Source organism: Borostomias antarcticus (assembly GCF_949987555.1).
Source record: "Borostomias antarcticus genome assembly, chromosome: 26".
NCBI classification, from domain to species: domain Eukaryota; kingdom Metazoa; phylum Chordata; class Actinopteri; order Stomiiformes; family Stomiidae; genus Borostomias; species Borostomias antarcticus.
Window position 1 is genome coordinate 9,519,340 of NC_140259.1, and position 19,440 is coordinate 9,538,779.

General features: G+C 47.0%; 1 protein-coding gene across 1 annotated transcript in view; it reads left to right on the plus strand.

Moving 5' to 3' along the window:
• Window positions 1-960: 960 nt before the first annotated feature.
• Window positions 961-19,440, plus strand: part of rabgap1l (RAB GTPase activating protein 1-like) — a 95,724-nt gene continuing 77,244 nt past the window's right edge. The window contains exons 1-10 of the mRNA XM_084459178.1: window positions 961-1,039; window positions 5,534-5,744; window positions 6,612-6,789; window positions 9,545-9,752; window positions 10,422-10,596; window positions 10,960-11,120; window positions 11,881-11,991; window positions 14,787-14,853; window positions 15,095-15,197; window positions 18,426-18,592. Of these exons, the coding sequence (XP_084315304.1) occupies window positions 5,607-5,744; window positions 6,612-6,789; window positions 9,545-9,752; window positions 10,422-10,596; window positions 10,960-11,120; window positions 11,881-11,991; window positions 14,787-14,853; window positions 15,095-15,197; window positions 18,426-18,592 (1,308 nt within the window). The 5' untranslated portion in view covers window positions 961-1,039; window positions 5,534-5,606. The remainder of the gene's footprint in view (window positions 1,040-5,533; window positions 5,745-6,611; window positions 6,790-9,544; window positions 9,753-10,421; window positions 10,597-10,959; window positions 11,121-11,880; window positions 11,992-14,786; window positions 14,854-15,094; window positions 15,198-18,425; window positions 18,593-19,440) is intronic.

Here is a 19,440-nt window from a genome sequence, read left to right on the forward strand (position 1 = left end):
GTACGTTTGAGAATAAACTGTTTATTTGAGTGTTGTTTCAGATGGAGACCTATCAGAAAATGCTATCAGAGAAATCCAGACCGACTGTGGCGGAAATTGTGATAGATATGGTCAGATTATGGTTCAGATATGGTCAGATTATGGTTCAGATATGGTTCAGATGATGACTTCCTGAAAATCAATGAGGATGTGTGATATAAGAATATTATACATTTTATGTTGAACACCTAATAATAATTTTATAGAACAGTATTGATCTGTGATCTGTCTCTATTATAGAGATGGTACATGCCTATCAGACCAGTCTTGAGGCTTTTGGTTAGGGATAGTGTGTTAGTACCTTCTCAGAAAACACATGGTGGGGGTATTATAACATATTTAAAAGCATACTATAGGCTAATATTTCACAATGTTACCTTTTCACAATTAAACATTTCTAAATGCTTTGAATACCATTGTTTTCATGATTGCCATTATATTATTTCAGTGTTTGTGGGCAGTCACGCGCGAGAGAAATGAAGAGAGTCTCCTTATCTGATAGCCTGTAATCTATTTAGTCGAGACACAATTTTAAAATAATAATTAATGTCACACTTGTCTCGCCGTATCACATGACTAAAATGTAAGGTCACAAAAACTACAGTACATAGGCAAGGAGCGCGCTCCCGTCCTGTACCTTGCGGCTGGAGCTCACGGTGAAGGGTACGAGCCCGGGGCCGGTGGGTTGGTGAAGGGTACGAGCCCGGGGCCGGTGAGGTGTACGAGCCCGGGGCCGGTGAGGTGTACGAGCCCGGGGCCGGTGAGGGGTACGAGCCCGGGGCCGGTGAGGGGTACGAGCCCGGGGCCGGTGGGTTGGTGAAGGGTACGAGCCCGGGGCCGGTGAGGTGTACGAGCCCGGGGCCGGTGAAGGGTACGAGCCCGGGGCCGGTGAAGGGTACGAGCCCGTATGGGGCCGGTGGGTTGGACGGTGGCCCTGAAGTTCATCTGACAGCGAGCGAGTCGTCCGGAGCGGAGCCGTACCTCCACACTCCACAAACAAGTAGATAAGTTTATTTACTTCATGAAAACATTCACACTTGCATTTGTTTATCTAGGGAACGGGTTATGTATGTTGTTCAATCAGTACCTTCTCTGAACAGTTGTTTTCCATTTATTGTGCGAGGGAGCAAATCTGGAGCTTTTAACTGTTTTCACGAGCTAGCTTAGCTTAGCTTAGCTTAGCATAGTTTAGCTAAACTTCCTGTTTGGTTGATGGGGACCGCTAGCTGGAGCTAGCTTTGAAGCTAGCTAGCATTAGCTATTTTTATTCTGACAGCTCCCATTTGACACCCTCCTTGTGTGATAGCAGCACTACCCAGACCAACATAGTTCATTTAACAGGATAAAACCTTCAGTTAGTTTGCTAGTTAGGCATACTTGCTTGTGTTTGTGTGATTTGAGGCTAACCAGGCTAGCTATGCTATGCTATGCTAGCTATACATGCTAGCTCTTCTTCCTGGCAAGCTAGCTGAGGTTACAGCCGTAACAATAGCATGACATCCTGAAGCCTATTATTCCAGTTAGTCTAGTTTATCTACCTTATCTAATTTCTGGTTATTTAGTGAGATCTGGGACTTGAAATTGAATTGAAAGCTACTAGAGTTGTGGTCAGCTGTTCATGTAACAACAGCTACAGGCACTAATGAAGCTATGCAATAGTCACATAATAAACTGGGTGACTTGGCTATATAAGTTATTTGATTTGAAAAGGGCTTCTTGGAAAGGTCACTTGGTTGCCACACCTTTCAACACCTGCCCAATGCAATAATGTTATTCTTAGTCTGATCAGTCATGCTCAGAAACTACATTTGAAATGCACAGAAAAGTGTTTGAGAATCTGGGTTCTAAGTTCTAACAACAGAACCAGTGGAACTCTATGAGGCAGGAGAACGGGAGAACGTGGTTGAGGGTTAGGGGTAGTAGTAGTAGCCCTAAATACAGCTGCAGATAGCCTGTTCAAACAAAAGGTGTAGGGTTGTGTTTACTCATGTTGGTTAAAGTTTCAGCATAGCTACTGTTTTTGAAGTTATGCAATGTGTTCTGTGTATTTCAACACACACACACACACACACTCACACACACACACACACTCACACACACTGATTTCTGATACCTCATGCAAGGTTTTCAGCCTTGCTTTGAAAAATGCACTAACTGCACAGTCGGCTGTTTTAAGTTGCAGCTCTCAAATGAAACCTTCAGTTTCACATTAATGATGTAGCGAACATCCTGTTCTACTGAGCAAAACCAGGGTCAAGTTTGCCCCCGTCACATTTAGGCTAAATACATGAAACAGAATGGCAGGAAGTGGTTGTCACACACCGGTGCTCACCAGTGTGACAACACCAGCTGTTGTCACACCTTTGACCATAGTCGCCACAGGAATGAGTGTAGAGTTAGAGTGAGGTCACGGTCGAGATGCCTCCACCCTTCAGGAGGTCGGAGAAAAACGACTTGCCTTCACCCAGACCGGACAGAACTGTCTGTCTGTCTGTCTGTCTGTCTGTCTGTCTGTCTGCCTGTCTGTCTGTCTGTCTGCCTGTCTGTCTGTCTGTCTGTCTGTCTGCCTGTCTGTCTGTCTGTCTGTCTGTCTGTCTGCCTTCCTGTCTGCCTTCCTGCCTGTCTGTCTGTCTGTCTGTCTGCCATCTATCTATCTATCTATCTATCTATCTATCTATCTATCTATCTATCTATCTATCTATCTATCTATCTATCTATCTATCTATCTATCTATCTATCTATCTATCTATCTATCTATCTATCTAGATGGTGTCTATGTGTAGTAGTTTGTATTGTGAGTGTGTAGAGAGGGAGGTGTGGTGCGTAGCCCTCCCCTAGCCCTCCTGGGAGCAGTGATGTGTGTGTGTGTGTGTGTGTGTGCGCTAGAGAGAATCAAGGCCTAGGTCTAGACCACATACGGCAGACCATTAGCTGGGGCATTGTGGCAAGTCTTCCCGTAGCAAATTGAACTGAATTCTCTCACAGAGCAGCAGGGACTTTTTAGAAAGCATTATCACTGGGAACATTCACAACAGTCACTCCTCTGCAGTTTCTAATGGGCTTAATTGAATGAGTGTGATGGGACCACATGACTCTTTGCCTCCACAGTGGGGCACAGACACTGTGTGTGTGTGTGTGTGTGTGTGTGTGTGTGTGTTACACTGTACAGGTCTTTGCTTGGGAGGCTAGGAAGTGTTATCAGGTAGCCAGGCGCTGCTCTGCTCTGCTTTATGACCGGCAGTAGAACTGCTGACCACCAGTATTCAAGCTACCAGCTCTGATAAGGTCACTTCACGCTGGATTTCAAGGCATATTTGTCGTCTGAAAAGCATCTTTGTGAAGAGTAATATCAACTGACTGGTTCAGGACTTTCAGTTCAGGAGACACCGTCTTAGATTTAATCTCATAGTCTGATTTATGATGCTAAACAAAGAACTCGACAAATTGATTTGAGCCAAGAGACTTACAGTAGGTTACTGTAGGTTATTTACTGTATGTTATTTACAGTAGGTTATTTACAGTAGGTTACAGTAGGTTATTTACAGTAGGCTATTTACAGTAGACTATTTACGGTAGGTTATTTACAGTAGGTTACAGTAGGTTATTTACAGTAGGTTATTTACAGTAGGCTATTTACAGTAGGTTATTTATGTGAGTTTTGAGAACCTCGGCGCACAGCTTGTGTCCAGGCTCAGAATAGTTTGACTGCTGCATCAGTGCCATTCATTTCCGATGACTCGATGACCCAGTGGTAATTGAGGCTGGGGATAATATCTGGGTTGGCATCTTTTTGGGCCCTCGGCTGTCACCTTGGATACGGGAGGGACCGCCCCCTGGGCACCAAACAAGACTGGCCGGGGTGAGGGTTAGCAGATGTGGCCCGAGGATTTCCCTCTGGCTCTCTACTCTCCCAGCTTGATGGAGAGATCGAGACGCATCACTTCACCACTCTGACAGTTTAACTACGCCAGGCTAGCCATAGCTTGGCTAGTTGACACACATGCGACAGCCCTGAAAAACCCCCGAAACCCTACTCTCTTCAGAGTTCTCGCTATGAAAGGGAAGTGACTTCGTAGGGTGTAGGGAAGAGCCATACAACTTGGATTACAGGCCTCTACCAGCCTACCGGTAATCCTCTGTATGGGTTTCTTGTTAGCCTAGCATGGACTAAGGTGGAAACAAACGCATTCCACATACGGTGAAAACTAGCAGCAACACTTCAGTGTGATTGAACTCCGTACTGTGGGGCTGTCCGGGGGGCTGTGGCTCTGGAGGTAGAGCGGGTCGTCCAGTGACCGCAGGGTCGGCGGTTCGAATCCCGCCTCCTCCTGTCCACATGTCGAAGTGTCCTTGGGCAAGATACTGAACCCCAAATTGCTCCCGTTGAGCAGGGTAGCACCTTACATGGCAGCTGCTGCCATTGGTGTGTGAATGTGTGTGTGAATGTGTGTGTGTGAATGGGTGAATGAGAGGCTTTGGATAAAGCGCTATATAAGTGCAGTCCATTTACCGTTACTGTACATTTACACGTGACAAATAAAGATCTGAATCTGAATCAGGAAATAAAAGTGAGAATCAGGAAACAAAAGTGAGAATCAGGAAACAAAAGTGAGAACGTGCTTAACGGAAAGGATAAAGCCTCGCAGTCGAGTAGGGGTTTTCCCCATCTTGGTCATTTCTGTGTGGAGCAGACAGCGTGTGGTACAGTAGTGTGGACCGTTATTGAATTGGTAAATGAACAGCTCTTATATAGGTGTAGTGCTTTTATCCGCTTTACAGTGTCCTGTCATTCACACACACATTCACACACCCATATAAGTCAAGTTGACTTTGACTTTGTCATTCACACACCAATGGCGGCAGCAAGGTGCTAGCCTAGTCTGCTCATTGGAAGCAATTTGGGGTTCAGTGTTTGGCTCAAGGACACTTCAACATGTGGACAGGAGGAGCCGGGATTCGAACCTCTGACCCTGTAGTCGTTGGACGACCCGCTCTACCTCCTGAGCTACAGACGCCTCTAATTCAGTTTTCTCGTTCAGTTTTTATGCTCCACATATCTGGAACAAACTCCCAGAAAACTGCAGGTTTTTGTTAAATCAAATAATTATTTATTCATATGCTGCACTGTGGCTTTTATTCCTGTATTTAATTTTTCCTGCGTTTTGTTTTAAATGTCCTTTTTAGCATTTTGTTTTTATATGACCTTTTATGTGTTGCACTTTGCTTTTAATGTCTCATTTAAAACACTTTGAATTGCCTTGTTGCTGAAATGTGCTATACAAATAAACTTGCCTTGCCTTGCCTAATGGTTAGTGGTGTGTATGTGTGTGTGTGTGTGTGTGTGTGTGTGTGTGTGTGTGTGTGTGTGTGCGTGTGTGTGTCTGTGTGTGTGTGTGTGTGTGTGTGTCTGTCTGTGTGTCTGTCTGTGTGTGTGTCTGTGTGTGTGTATGTGTATGTCTGTGTGTGTGTGTGTGTGCCTTGCTCTCCCCTCCAGAGAGTGTGAAGGCTGCGGTGAGAGAGTGAGTGTGAGGGGAGCTGAGCCGAGGGCAGCAGAGCGCTGGCCAGTCATGGACGACAGCTCCTCCCTCGGAAAAGTGGGCGGCTCCACAGAATCGGTGGCGACGGTCACCAGCGAGGAGTTCGTGTTGGTGCAACCCTGCGTGGGCGGGTCCCCGCCGAGCTCCGAGGGCAAGCCCAGACTGAAGGTGAGTCATGCCCTCAACACGCGCTCGCCACCGTCGCCGGGCTCAGACCGGACTCGTGGCAGCCGTGAGCGCAGCCGGTGTCCCTCCGGGGCGCCTGTGTGGACCAGCGGGACCGTTCACGCGGGCCTCTTCGCCGGCTCGCGCCCTGTAGCGCCAGAATCGGCGTCTGGTCTATTTTTTTTCCCGCGAGCGATCGTGTGTGATTAAAGTGCAGCTAGGGGCAAAGACATTTGGTTACCAGTGCGGTGAAATGCACTTCTGCTGTGAACAGGATCCTGCTAGAATAGAATAGAATAGAAAGTGTATTTACCATAACAAGTACAGGTACATTGGAATTCTTGTCATCGCTTGGTCTAACAGTATCTTATCAGTACTAATCACTTCCTCATTCCAGTCCTAGGTACTCAGGTAGACATTTAAAGGTTCCCAAACTGGCAATTTACTATCCGTATCGATCAGTCTATCAGTATCATCCTCATCTACTTATCCCATCCGATCATGGATGACGGTCTGTGTTCATGATGTAGGCAGAGCAATTAAATAACATTCAACTGTTATCCTGAGTATTGATGCTTCACGGCGCTCTCGCATCCGGTCTGAACAAGGTGTTATTTTCTCACTCGCTGACTCCTCCCCTCTCCCTACCCCACTACCCCCTCCCTACCCCCTCCCTACCCCCTCCGTACCCCACTACCCCCTCCCTACCCCCTCCGTACCCCACTACCCCCTCACTACCCCACTACCCCCTACCTACCCCCTCCCTACCCCACTACCCCCTCCCTACCCCCTCCCTACCCCACTACCCCCTCCCTACCCCCTCCGTACCCCACTACCCCCTACCTACCCCCTCCCTACCCCCTCCCTCAGATGTCCATGAACGGTAGTGAGCAGCTGGAGAGAGCGATGGAGGAGGTTTTGGATGATGAAGGGATGAAGGAAGAGAAGGGTGGTGAGGACAGGCCGGAGAAACGGAAGCACCCTGAGCCCTCCGCCACAGGCCCTGCTGCAAGGCCTCTGGGCCTGGTGCTGTACCCCACACACTCAGGTATAATACACCACACCTACACACTCGGGTATACTACACCACACCTACACACTCAGGTATACTACACCACACCTACACACTCAGGTATAATACACTACACCTACACACTCAGGTATACTACACCACACCTACACACTCAGGTATAATACACCACGCCTACACACTCAGGTATAATACACTACACCTACACACTCAGGTATACTACACCACACCTACACACTCAGGTATAATACACTACACCTACACACTCAGGTATACTACACCACAACTACACACTCAGGTATACTACACCACAACTACACACTCAGGTATACTACACCACACTTACACACTCAGGTATACTACACCACACCTACACACTCAGGTATACTACACCTCACCTACACACTCAGGTATACTACACCACACTTACACACTCAGGTATACTACACCACACCTACACACTCAGGTATAATACACCACACCTACACACTCAGGTATAATACACCACACCTACACACTCAGGTATAATACACCTCACTTACACACTCAGGTATACTACACCACACCTACACACTCAGGTATAATACACCACACCTACACACTCAGGTATACTACACCACACCTACACACTCAGGTATACTACACCACTCCTACACCCTCAGGTATACTACACCACACCCACACCCTCAGGTATAATACACCACACCTACACACTCAGGTATAATACACCACACCTACACACTCAGGTATACTACACCACTCCTACACACTCAGGTATACTACACCACTCCTACACTCTCAGGTATAATACACCACACCTACACTCTCAGGTATACTACACCACACCTACACACTCAGGTATACTACACCACACCTACACACTCAGGTATACTACACCTCACCTCACACACTCAGGTATAATACACCACACCTACACACTCAGGTATAATACACCACACCTACACACTCAGGTATACTACACCACACCTACACACTCAGGTATACTACACCACACCCACACACTCAGGTATAATACACCTCCCCACCTCTCCCCTCCTCCTCTCCTCTCATCTCCTCTCCTCCCCTCCTCTACTTTCCTCCTCTCCTCCCCTCATCTCCTTTCCTCCTCCCCTCCTCACCTCTCCTCCTCCCCTCCTCCTCTCCTCTCCTCTCCTCTCCTCCCTTCATCTCCCCCCCCCCCCCTTCTCTCCTCCTCCTCTCCTCTCCTCTTCTCCTCCCCTCATCTCCTCTCCTCCTCTCCTCCCCCCTCCCCACCTCTCCTCTCCTCATCTCTCCTCCCCCCTCTCCTTCTCTCCTCTCCTCCTCTCCCCTCCTCTTGCAGACAGGGTCATATTTCAGCAGAGGCATTATGCACATTGTCTCAGGATGCAGGTCTGCAGTGGAAGGCTGCTGCTCTGCTCATTGTTCTGCTTCCTGTTTGCAGTGTGAAAGTCTCGGTTAGGCTTGACATGACCCATCACTGACTTCCTCTACAGCACAGAGCTGCCACAGAACCAGCGTTACCAACCTTTAGAAAGTCTGTTTTCTCTTCAACTAAGGTTGGAGTTCATTTAACATTCCCGACCAAATGTGCACATATATAACCATAAACGTGGGCTTATGAGATTGAGACGTTATTGAAACAAAAGTGATATAACGTAATGAAAACCTACTGTACATGTTTTTTCCTGGCCACGTGACCTCGGCTTCCTGGCCACGCCGTGACCCTGTAGCACATTAAACTCTCATTCTGCCCCACCGCCATGCAGCGCCAACACAATTCCTCCAGACAGCGTGAAGGACCTGTCTCTAAAGAGTTCACGCCCCCACCTTTGCTGCTCTATCCAAAACATAAATGACCTTTTTTTAAGTTCAATATCTTTATTTACACACAACATGGCAAACAAGTCATGACATCACTTAAGACACAACATAAAGACAACATAAGAGTGAACATCACACAATCACCACAATCTGACAACGAACAGACGGAGGAAAACAAACAACAAAGAAAAAAATCAATCAATCAGATAATCATCATCATAACACCAAACATCACCATAACACCAAACATCATCATAACACCAAACATCATCATAACACCAAACATGATTATAACACCAAACATCATCCTAACACCAAACATCATCATAACACCAAACATCATCCTAACACCAAACATCATCATAACACCAAACATCATCATAACACCAAACATCATCATAACACCAAACATCATCATAACACCAAACATCATCACAACACCAAACATCATCACAACACCAAACATCATCATAACACCAAACATCATCACAACACCAAACATCATCATAAAATCAAACATCATCATAACACCAAACATCATCACAACACCAAACATCATCACAACACCAAACATCATCATAACACCAAACATCATCATAGCACCAAACATCATCATAACACCAAACATCATCATAACACCAAACATCATCATAACACCAAACATCATCATAACACCAAACATCATCACAACACCAAACATCATCATAACACCAAACATCATCACAACACCAAACATCATCATAACACCAAACATCATCATAACACCAAACATCATCCTAACACCAAACATCATCACAACACCAAACATCATCATAACACCAAACATCATCATAACACCAAACATCATCATAACACCAGCGCAGCGCCGCCATCTCCCACCCAGGTCACCTCACGCCCACCCAGAAATGACCCGTTAACCGTCCCCGTCCCCCTGTCTGTGACCCCTCAGAGGCGTCGGCGTGTCCGGTGGGCAGCCCCCCGGCGCAGGAGGAGGACGGTGTCCAGTTCAGTAAGCTGTCCTACCTGGGCTGCACATGGGTCAAGGCCCCTCGCAGCGAGCTGGAGGCCCAGAGAGCCATGGCCACCCTGCGGGCGGAGAGCGCCATCCCCATCCCCGTCACCCTCCACGTGCCCAGCGTCCCCGAGGGGCGTGTCCGGTGAGTCCCCGCTAGCGTCACACACACACACACACACACCATTCCTTCTTGGGCTGTAGCCGCGTGCACATGAGCACTGCCCCTGATCAACACAAAAGAAAGCAAATTGGCCACAGCTGCGACCACGAACGCGCATGTGCAGCCCCGACGCAGTTTACGCAGTCTTTTAAGTTTAAACTTAAGTTTAAACTTAACTTAAGTTTAAGTTTAAACTTAAATCTGTTGCTGTAGTGCCACTGCCACCATCAGGAATATTGGCCCACAGTGCCAGTTGGGGACTTTCGGAATAGGACTGGATCTATGTGCAAAGTTTGGTGATTTTTCATGCATGGGAAGTCAGACTTTCTAGGAAGAAGAAGAAGATTGGGCAATACAAGAGGGACCGCTGAGCTGAGGCTGCCGACCGCTAAAAATACAGTCAAAAATGAATTTAAACAATTTGAAATGCACTATATCAAATTTGAATACACTTAAAAAAAACACAACAACAACCTGCTAGAAGCTTTATTCGTCATTGACCCATAAATATGTATAATAACACTCACATACATACATGCACACATCACGACACTCAGGAACATTCAGAAACAGTCAGAGTTTAAAATGAACATGAATGTTTGTAGTTGTGAGGCACATTTCTTCACCTCTTCCCCCCGTGTTTTACCTCAGGATCGTGGACCAGGCGTCCGGGACCGAGATCGCCTGCTTCCCCATCTACAAGGTTCTGTTCTGCGCTCGCGGGGCCGAAGGCTCCATCGACGGCGACTGCTTCTCCTTCACCGAGAGCTATCGCAGCTCCGAGGACTTCCAGATCCACGTCTTCTCCTGCCACATCAAGGAAGCTGTGAGTTTCTGTGGCCCCCATTACTAAACTGTACCCCGTCTACCCTCGAGCCTGTGGACAGTACAGTCTGTGGTCATGTGCAAGTAGTGCAGAGGGGACAGGGACAGAGGGGACAGAGTCAGAGGGGACAGGGACAGAGGGGACACTGACTCCTCCTCCTCACTGCTCCTCCCGCTGTCCTCCTCTCCTCCTCCTCCTCACTGCTCCTCCCGCTGTCCTCCTCTCCTCCTCCTCACTGCTCCTCCTCTCCTCCTCCTCTCTCCTCCTCCTCACTGCTCCTCTCCTCCTCCTCTCCTCCTCCTCACCTCCTCCTCTCCTCCTCCTCACTGCTCCTCCCTCTGTCCTCCTCCTCTCCCTCCTCAGGTCAGTCGCATCCTGTACAGCTTCTCCACAGCGTTCCGCCGCTCCTCCAAACCGGCGCCGGACGTCAGGGACCTGGCTCCGCCCCTTTCCCCCGACAGCGACACCTTCACCTTCACCGTTTCCCTGGAGGTGCGCGAGGACGACAGCAAGGGCAACTACAGGTCAGACAACACACACACACACACACACGCACACACACACACACACACACACGCACACACACACGCACACACACTCCCACTCCGTGATACACACAGTACTCAGTAGTGAGAAAATGTCCATTCAAAATGTCAACCGACCATGACTGTTTCCCACACTATACAGATACAGAGACAGATAGCTTTATTTGTCCCCGAAGGGCAATTCAGTTTCTACGGTCCACTGACTACATTCACATATTCATACTGTACTATCATCATCAGTGACAGAGGGAACACGATAAATGGCGTGGAGTTAGGCAGAGAGCTGAAGAGAATTATTCACTAAGAATACAAGAATAAATCTAATAAAGTGCCAACAGGGGCAACCCAACATGTGGTTTGTGCAAAATAGGTGCAGCAAACTCTTCATTCAAGAAAGGTATTCTGCGTTCAGCAGCTTAGAGGAGTAGTAAAGGGGAAAATCATGTTTAGCCTTGTTTTAAGGTTACTTATGATCATATACAATGGTTCAGATCAAAACGTTGACAAAACTAGCACTTTTGAGAAAGTCTGATAATTGCTCTACCACCGTTTTGGTCATACCAAACACCATACTATTAACTCATGGTCATCTATTGACCTTCCTCAGAAATAAAACGCTCTATCTATAAAACAGAGCAGACTAGTCAAGAACATTCCATTACTACTAACCATAACATGGTTCTCTGGGTGTGTGAAGACGTTCTTAAATTCAACCTCTCCTCATCTCACCGATCCTCAGCCCGGTCCCGAAGGATCGAGACAAGTTCTACTTCAAGCTGCGTCAAGGTGTGCAGAAGAAGGTGGTGGTCACCGTTCAGCAGATGAGCAACCAGGAACTGGGCATCGAGAGGTGAGGCGTTGTGGCTCCCTGTGTGAAAGGTTTCACTGAGTAAAACTTAAAGGTACCCAACGAAACGTGAATCAAAACAATCCGTTCATTGTTTATTTTCCTCGATTATATGGTTATATTTTCCTAAATTCCTCGATTATATGGTTCCTTATAGTCTAATAAACATGTTGAATCACTTGAATGTCTTTCCTACCTTTTAATTTCTTCGCAAAATGATATTTAGCTAATGTTTTGAAAACAACAAAGATGTGTGAAACGTCACTATTATGTGCTCCGCGTATTGACGCAATGACGTACTACGCGATTTTCGGGGATCACCTTCTCAAATTTGCTCTAGAGCGCATACTAGTGGTCAAAAACTACATTGGGTACCTTTAAGTAATACTGTTCTATTAGCATTTCTGTCTTATTTCTGTCTCATTAGATCAGTTGTACACAGTATTCCCCAACTGTTATCCGAGGACATGTTTGCGAACTCTTTTGCACGCGCAAAATACCCCGTATTGCGTTATTATCTGCTGGTTCGGCAAACAAAGCTAGCTAACGGCCATCTTTGTTCCGAGCTGCTCGTGGGTGACGTCGTTCTCCCGGTCTCTCCCACCTGACCACCTCACCACTTCCCAGCCAATAGAACGCAGTATAAGACCAGCTTCATTTGTCATATGTGTAAAATCTATAATGTTTATTTCTATGTATTGTTTTGGGTGAATTGACAGTATACATATTAACTTTGATGGGCATCTTGGAACATAAAACAAGTCTGATATTGGTTCTCACGCTAAAGAGCTTGTGTACAGGAACTGCTTTGTGTGAAAACATCCGTTGCGTGTGGCACAGAAAGAAACGGCGAGTCACTTGAAAACAGTATCACTATAGGAAACCAGAATCACCCTAGCTCTTGCCCTAACCCTAGCTAGCCCCAACCCTAGATAGTCCTAACCCTAGCCCTAGCACTGTAGTCCCTGTCATCTTTATGTTGACACTTCTTACACAGCCGTTGAGCAGAACTAGGTCAGACTTGTCACCATCCTCCCTCTGTTCACTAGGTCACATTCTTACAGTGAAAACCAGGCGTCTCAGTCCTATTTTAGTGGCAACGTTTAGAGCTCTTTTTAAATATTGTTTCTACCCAGATAGTTGTATAAAAAAGGTCCGTACTAAGCTTAGCTTATTACTTATTATGCCATGACCATGAGCTATGTCCCTTTTTGTGGAAACACGTTGGGCCAAGGGTGCGATTCTCATTGCAACCACTTGATGGCACTCCCATCTCATGACCAAAACAGGAAGTACCGGGTGTTTTGTAATGATACTACCACTGCTGCCCTTCAGGCCAGTTAGATTTCTGAGTCAAAAATAAAATGTGTTAAAGGTGCAATCGTCAAGATTTTGATATAGACTAATCATTTTAAGTAAAATAATTAATCAGTTTGGGCACCTTTAAATGTCTAGGTGCGTACCTAGGACTGGAATGAGGAACTAGTGTGTGATAAGATATTGTAAGAACAAGTGGTGACAAGATTTCCAATGTACCTGTAATTGTTATGGCAAATAAACTTTCTATTCTATTCTAATGAAGGTAAATAAAATGATTGTTTCCCCCCCAAAATATTTTGATTATGAATTTGATCATTTTAAAAATGTAGATTTGTCTGAAATGAGCGTTTTGTTTTACCTCTGCTTCTAACTCTAACCCTGTACTCTACCTGCCTCTAACTCTAACCCTGTACTCTCTACCTGCCTCTAACTCTAACCCTGTACTCTCTACCTGCCTCTAACTCTAACCCTGTACTCTCTATCTGCCTCTAACTCTAACCCTGTACTCTCTACCTGCCTCTAACTCTAACCCTGTACTCTCTACCTGCCTCTAACTCTAACCCTGTACTCTCTACCTGCCTCTAACTCTAACCCTGTACTCTCTACCTGCCTCTAACTCTAACCCTGTACTCTCTACCTGCCTCTAACTCTAACCCTGTACTCTACCTGCCTCTAACTCTAACCCTGTACTCTCTACCTGCCTCTAACTCTAACCAGCCTCTAACTCTAACCCTGTACTCTCTACCTGCCTCTAACTCTAACCCTGTCCTCTCTATCTGCCTCTAACTCTAACCCTGTACTCTCTACCAGCCTCTAACTCTAACCCTGTCCTCTCTATCTGCCTCTAACTCTAACCCTGTACTCTCTACCAGCCTCTAACTCTAACCCTGTACTCTCTACCTGCCTCTAACTCTAACCCTGTACTCTCTACCTGCCTCTAACTCTAACCCTGTACTCTACCTGCCTCTAACTCTAACCCTGTACTCTACCTGCCTCTAACTCTAACCCTGTACTCTCTACCTGCCTCTAACTCTAACCCTGTACTCTACCTGCCTCTAACTCTAACCCTGTACTCTCTACCTGCCTCTAACTCTAACCCTGTACTCTCTATCTGCCTCTAACTCTAACCCTGTACTCTCTACCTGCCTCTAACTCTAACCCTGTACTCTCTATCTGCCTCTAACTCTAACCCTGTACTCTCTACCTGCCTCTAACTCTAACCCTGTACTCTCTACCTGCCTCTAACTCTAACCCTGTACTCTCTACCTGCCTCTAACTCTAACCCTGTACTCTCTATCTGCCTCTAACTCTAACCCTGTACTCTCTACCTGCCTCTAACTCTAACCCTGTACTCTCTACCTGCCTCTAACTCTAACCCTGTACTCTCTACCTGTCTCTAACTCTAACCCTGTACTCTCTACCTGCCTCTTACTCTAACCAGCCTCTTACTCTAACCTTGACTCTGTACCTCCCTTTAGGTGTTTTGGTATGTTGCTGAGTCCAGGACAGAAGGTGCGCAACAGTGACATGCATCTTCTAGACATGGTGAGATCTCTCAAGAGAAATTAACTATGTGTATCTAATGTAGCAACATTTCTATGCACTACTTCTTCATATTCAAAAAGTGATGAAAAAAGAAAGTTCCTTCCACCACAGTTGATGACATTTCACAAATGTAATGTTTAATGGAACTAAGTTAGTAGTTAATGTTTTTCTAAGAATGTTAATGAAAGGGTGCGTTCTGTTCCATGTTCTATGTTCTATGTTCTGTTCCATGTTTGTTTAGGAGTCCATGGGGAAGAGTTCGGACGCGAAGGCCTACGTAATCACGGGTACATGGAACCCCAACATGCCTGCCTTCCAGGTGCTGAACGAGGACACGCCTAAAGGTGAGACAACAGTCAACACGCTCTTTACCTGAGCAGCAAGCCTAGCATTAAACATTAGACAATTGAGCCTAACATTTAAGCCTAGCTCCAAGCTCAGCTCACTCCGTAGCCTAGCTTCTAGACAGAATGTGTTGGGGAATGCGAAGGATGTTGTATTCATTTCCTGTACGACTGTGGTTGCATTACTGGACACTTGTGTCGGAGGCAACAGCCTCCATATTAAAGCTGCATTCAATGATTTTATTCACATTGTCAGAACTAATTAAAACCAATAGCCGACCCGTGCCTTTCTTCCCCGTCACTGGGTACACCAACCTTCGTTTGCCGATAGCCCTGGCGTAGCCCCTGCTAGCTAACACGTGAACATCTCTGTCCCCGGTTAGCTACAGCTAGCACAGCTAACTAGCAAGCTAGCTAGCGTAGCCTGACCACGGGCTTCTGACCACCCTGACCTCGTGTGTAGGTGCTTACCTTTTAGTTAGCTAGCTCATCACTGTCCTAGTTGCTATAAGCTAGCTGTGCTAATCAGCCATTACAAGCTAGTTAGCCACCTTGCACAATTTCAGTCATAATCTAACATTTGATTTCCATAGGCAATCAAATTGAAAGTCTGGAAATATTATTGTTCCATATTCCTAGATGTGTTTCAACCCGAGCGTGTGCAGTGCAGTGATTTGAGAGAGAGAGCTGCAAGTGCTACGCATTTACCTCACTAAACTCATTATATCAAACAAATTGACAGGCCTGAGGAGAGTTTGACTTGAACCTGTATAGCAGGTTGTCCAACCAGCCCAGCTCAGGGAAGCAAGGTGGTCGAATCAGCACACAGCCACTCTTAGAATTCTGTCGACTCAGAAGAAAAATGACAGGAAGTGGGGAGCATTGGCAACTGACCGCTATAGGGTTCCTGCAAACAGCCGACAACCGTCTATGATTTTCATTCGATTTTTGTGATGTAGAACCTGCTGCTCTCTTATTTCACCTCAGGCCTGTTGAAAGTTGGTTGTGATGGTGATGGTGATGGTTGGTCGGTCGGTTGGTTGGTTGGTCGGCCGGTTGGTTGGTCGGTCGGTTGGTCAGTTGGTTGGTTGCTTGGTCCGTCGGTTGGTTGCTTGGTCGGTTGCTTGGTCGGTTGCTTGGTCGGTCGGTTGGTTGCTTGGTCGGTTGCTTGGTCGGTCGGTTGGTTGCTTGGTCGGTTGCTTGGTCGGTCGGTTGGTTGCTTGGTCGGTTGCTTGGTCGGTCGGTTGGTTGCTTGGTCGGTTGCTTGGTCGGTCGGTCAGTTGGTTGGTTGGTTGCTTGGTCGGTTGGTTGCTTGGTCGGTTGGTTGGTTGGTTGCTTGGTCGGTTGGTTGGTTGCTTGGTCGGTTAGTTGCTTGGTCGGTTGGTCAGTTGGTTGGTTGGTTGCTTGGTCAGTTGGTTGGTTGCTTGGTCGGTTGGTTGGTTGCTTGGTCGGTCGGTCGGTTGCTTGGTCGGTCGGTTGGTCAGTTGGTTGGTTGGTTGGTTGCTTGGTCGGTCGGTTGCTTGGTCGGTCGGTTGCTTGGTCGGTCGGTTGCTTGGTCGGTTGGTTGCTTGGTCGGTTGCTTGGTCGGTTGGTCAGTTGGTTGGTTGGTTGCTTGGTCGGTTGGTTGGTTGGTTGCTTGGTCGGTTGGTTGGTTGGTTGCTTGGTCGGTTGGTTGGTTGCTTGGTCGGTTAGTTGCTTGGTCGGTTGGTCAGTTGGTTGGTTGGTTGCTTGGTCAGTTGGTTGGTTGCTTGGTCGGTTGGTTGGTTGCTTGGTCGGTCGGTCGGTTGCTTGGTCGGTCGGTTGGTCAGTTGGTTGGTTGGTTGGTTGCTTGGTCGGTCGGTTGCTTGGTCGGTCGGTTGCTTGGTCGGTCGGTTGCTTGGTCGGTCGGTTGCTTGGTCGGTCGGTTGCTTGGTCGGTCGGTTGGTTGGTTGGTTGGTTGGTTGGTCGGTTGGTTGGTCGGTCAGTCGGTTGGTCGGTTGCTTGGTCGGTCGGTTGCTTGGTTGGTTGGTTGGTTGCTTGCTTGCTTGCTTGGTTGGTTGGTCGGTTGGTTGGTCGGTTGGTTGGTCGGTTGGTCGGTTGGTCGGTTGGTCGGTTGGTTGGTTGGTTGGTCGGTTGGTCGGTTGCTTGGTCGGTTGCTTGGTCGGTTGCTTGGTCGGTTGGTTGGTTGGTCGGTTGGTCGGTTGGTTGGTTGGTTGGTCGGTTGGTCGGTTGGTCGGTTGGTTGGTTGGTTGGTTGCTTGGTTGGTTGGTTGGTTGGTTGGTTGGTCGGTTGGTCGGTCGGTCGGTTGGTTGGTTGGTTGGTCGGTCGATTGGTCGGTTGGTCGGTCGGTTGTTACATCACAAAAATGTCCACAAAAGTTGGGCCTGGCTGCCCACCTGCATGGTTGCAGCTATTGATAATTTGCACTTGTTTATTTTAACAGCCACTTAATTCAAGCTGTAGAGAAAGTGTTTTTCTGCTCCTAGTTTCTGGATATTGATTGATCTGCCTGCTTCTCAGTAGCACACTGAGACTTCCCACCTCCGGCACTGTTATGATCAAAACATTATTCCTGTGCTTAATCCTACAACCCAGAGGGCTAGACAATAACTTGTTTTGTGTTTTGAGACCGAGGGACCAAATCCTCCTGTCATATCTGACGTTTTAAGGGATGTTGTTTCCTAAAACATCTTTGTACAGTAAACCAACATTTTATTCTTTACTTAACCAGGATTGGAATCTGTTTAAGGGGATTTCTTACTATCTGATCTCGTGTTCCCCTTCCACCATTGAGGCCGACTGTTCCCAAAATTGTGAATTGGTAATTAGCTTGTCTTCTGTTGTGCCTAGTAAACTCATTACAGCTTGCACTATTATATGATTCAGGCAGGCGTTAGAGATCAAAGTCTGCTCTCTTAGGAGAACTTGTTTGGTTTGAATAATAAGAAATTAATTAAATCTGCAGGGTAACCAATTATAATCAAAAGTGCAATTTTCTTGTCATTGTAGAAAGATGCAAAAACAATCAGTGTATATTTTACTGTCCATTTACTCAGTGTGTCAACCTTCAACAAACACTTTAACTTGTGTAGTTACACTGTATACTTTACATTCTGGTGCCCCTGTTGGCATTACAAACATCACCTCAGCAAAAAAAAAACACTTCTCTTTCTCCCAAACTTTGACACACACAACACACACACACACCTTTCCCCTAGTTTTTTAACCCCTCACACCTTGTGGTTTCAGATAAGCAGGTGTACATGACCGTGGCGGTGGACCTGGTGGTGACTGAGGTGGTGGAGCCGGTACGCTTCCTGCTGGAGACCCTGGTGAGGGTCTACCCTGCCGGCGAGCGCTTCTGGTACTTCAGCCGCAAGGCCTTCAGCGAGACCTTCTACCTGAAACTCAAACTGGTACGGCCGTTTCCACCACGGTGTTCTTCCATAGCCGTTTACCTCGTTTGACTGTAGACTCGGTTGAATGAGAGGCCGTTGTGAATAGCTTTGGATAAAAGAGCCTTTTAAAGGTGCAGTCCACACGGTCGATGATCATGAGGGCGTCCCACGCTAACGTACGTGGACGTACTTAAGAAGGATGCAGGAGCAGAAAAGATGGAAGATCGGGAAGACTGGAAGCACCGATTTATGGGAATTGTATCGCGCTCCATACATTTATCACATCAACTAGCCAACCACGATGAGACAGCAGTACTATTACCAATAAGGACTACAGTACTCTACTAGTAAACAAAACTAGTATGTTCCTTTCACTTGTCCAGCTCTTCTTCTCTCTCTGAGCTGCAGATGATCCTCTAAGAGCTCTCCGTAAACAAAGGCTCTCAAGTATCCGCACGGTCGTCAGCCCAATGTCTTGCCAGATGGCTCCATGTAAATAGAACCACATCCTAAACATCTGACGTGCCAAATTCCCTGAAGTCCTCTCATTGTAATACACTAGTGTCAGACAGCGGCTGTCCTGCAGACGCTTAAAAGAGGGAAAAACCAGGCTTACATAAGAAAAGCTCACCTCACTAGCCTCCCCTCTCTCTTTGAAGAGGAAATCTCCTCAGCGAGTTCTCCTAAAGCTCTCCCGAAGCTCGCCGAGCATCCGAAACCGCGAGCTTTTGTATCAGCAGCAAACCGTGGTATCATCGGGAGTTAATAAGCGGCTACGTCTCATTAACGCACGATAGCAATTAGCGCCGTAGCGCCCGAACCGGCCGCCTGATTGCTTCTCCGGTTATCTCATCAGCACTAGGATG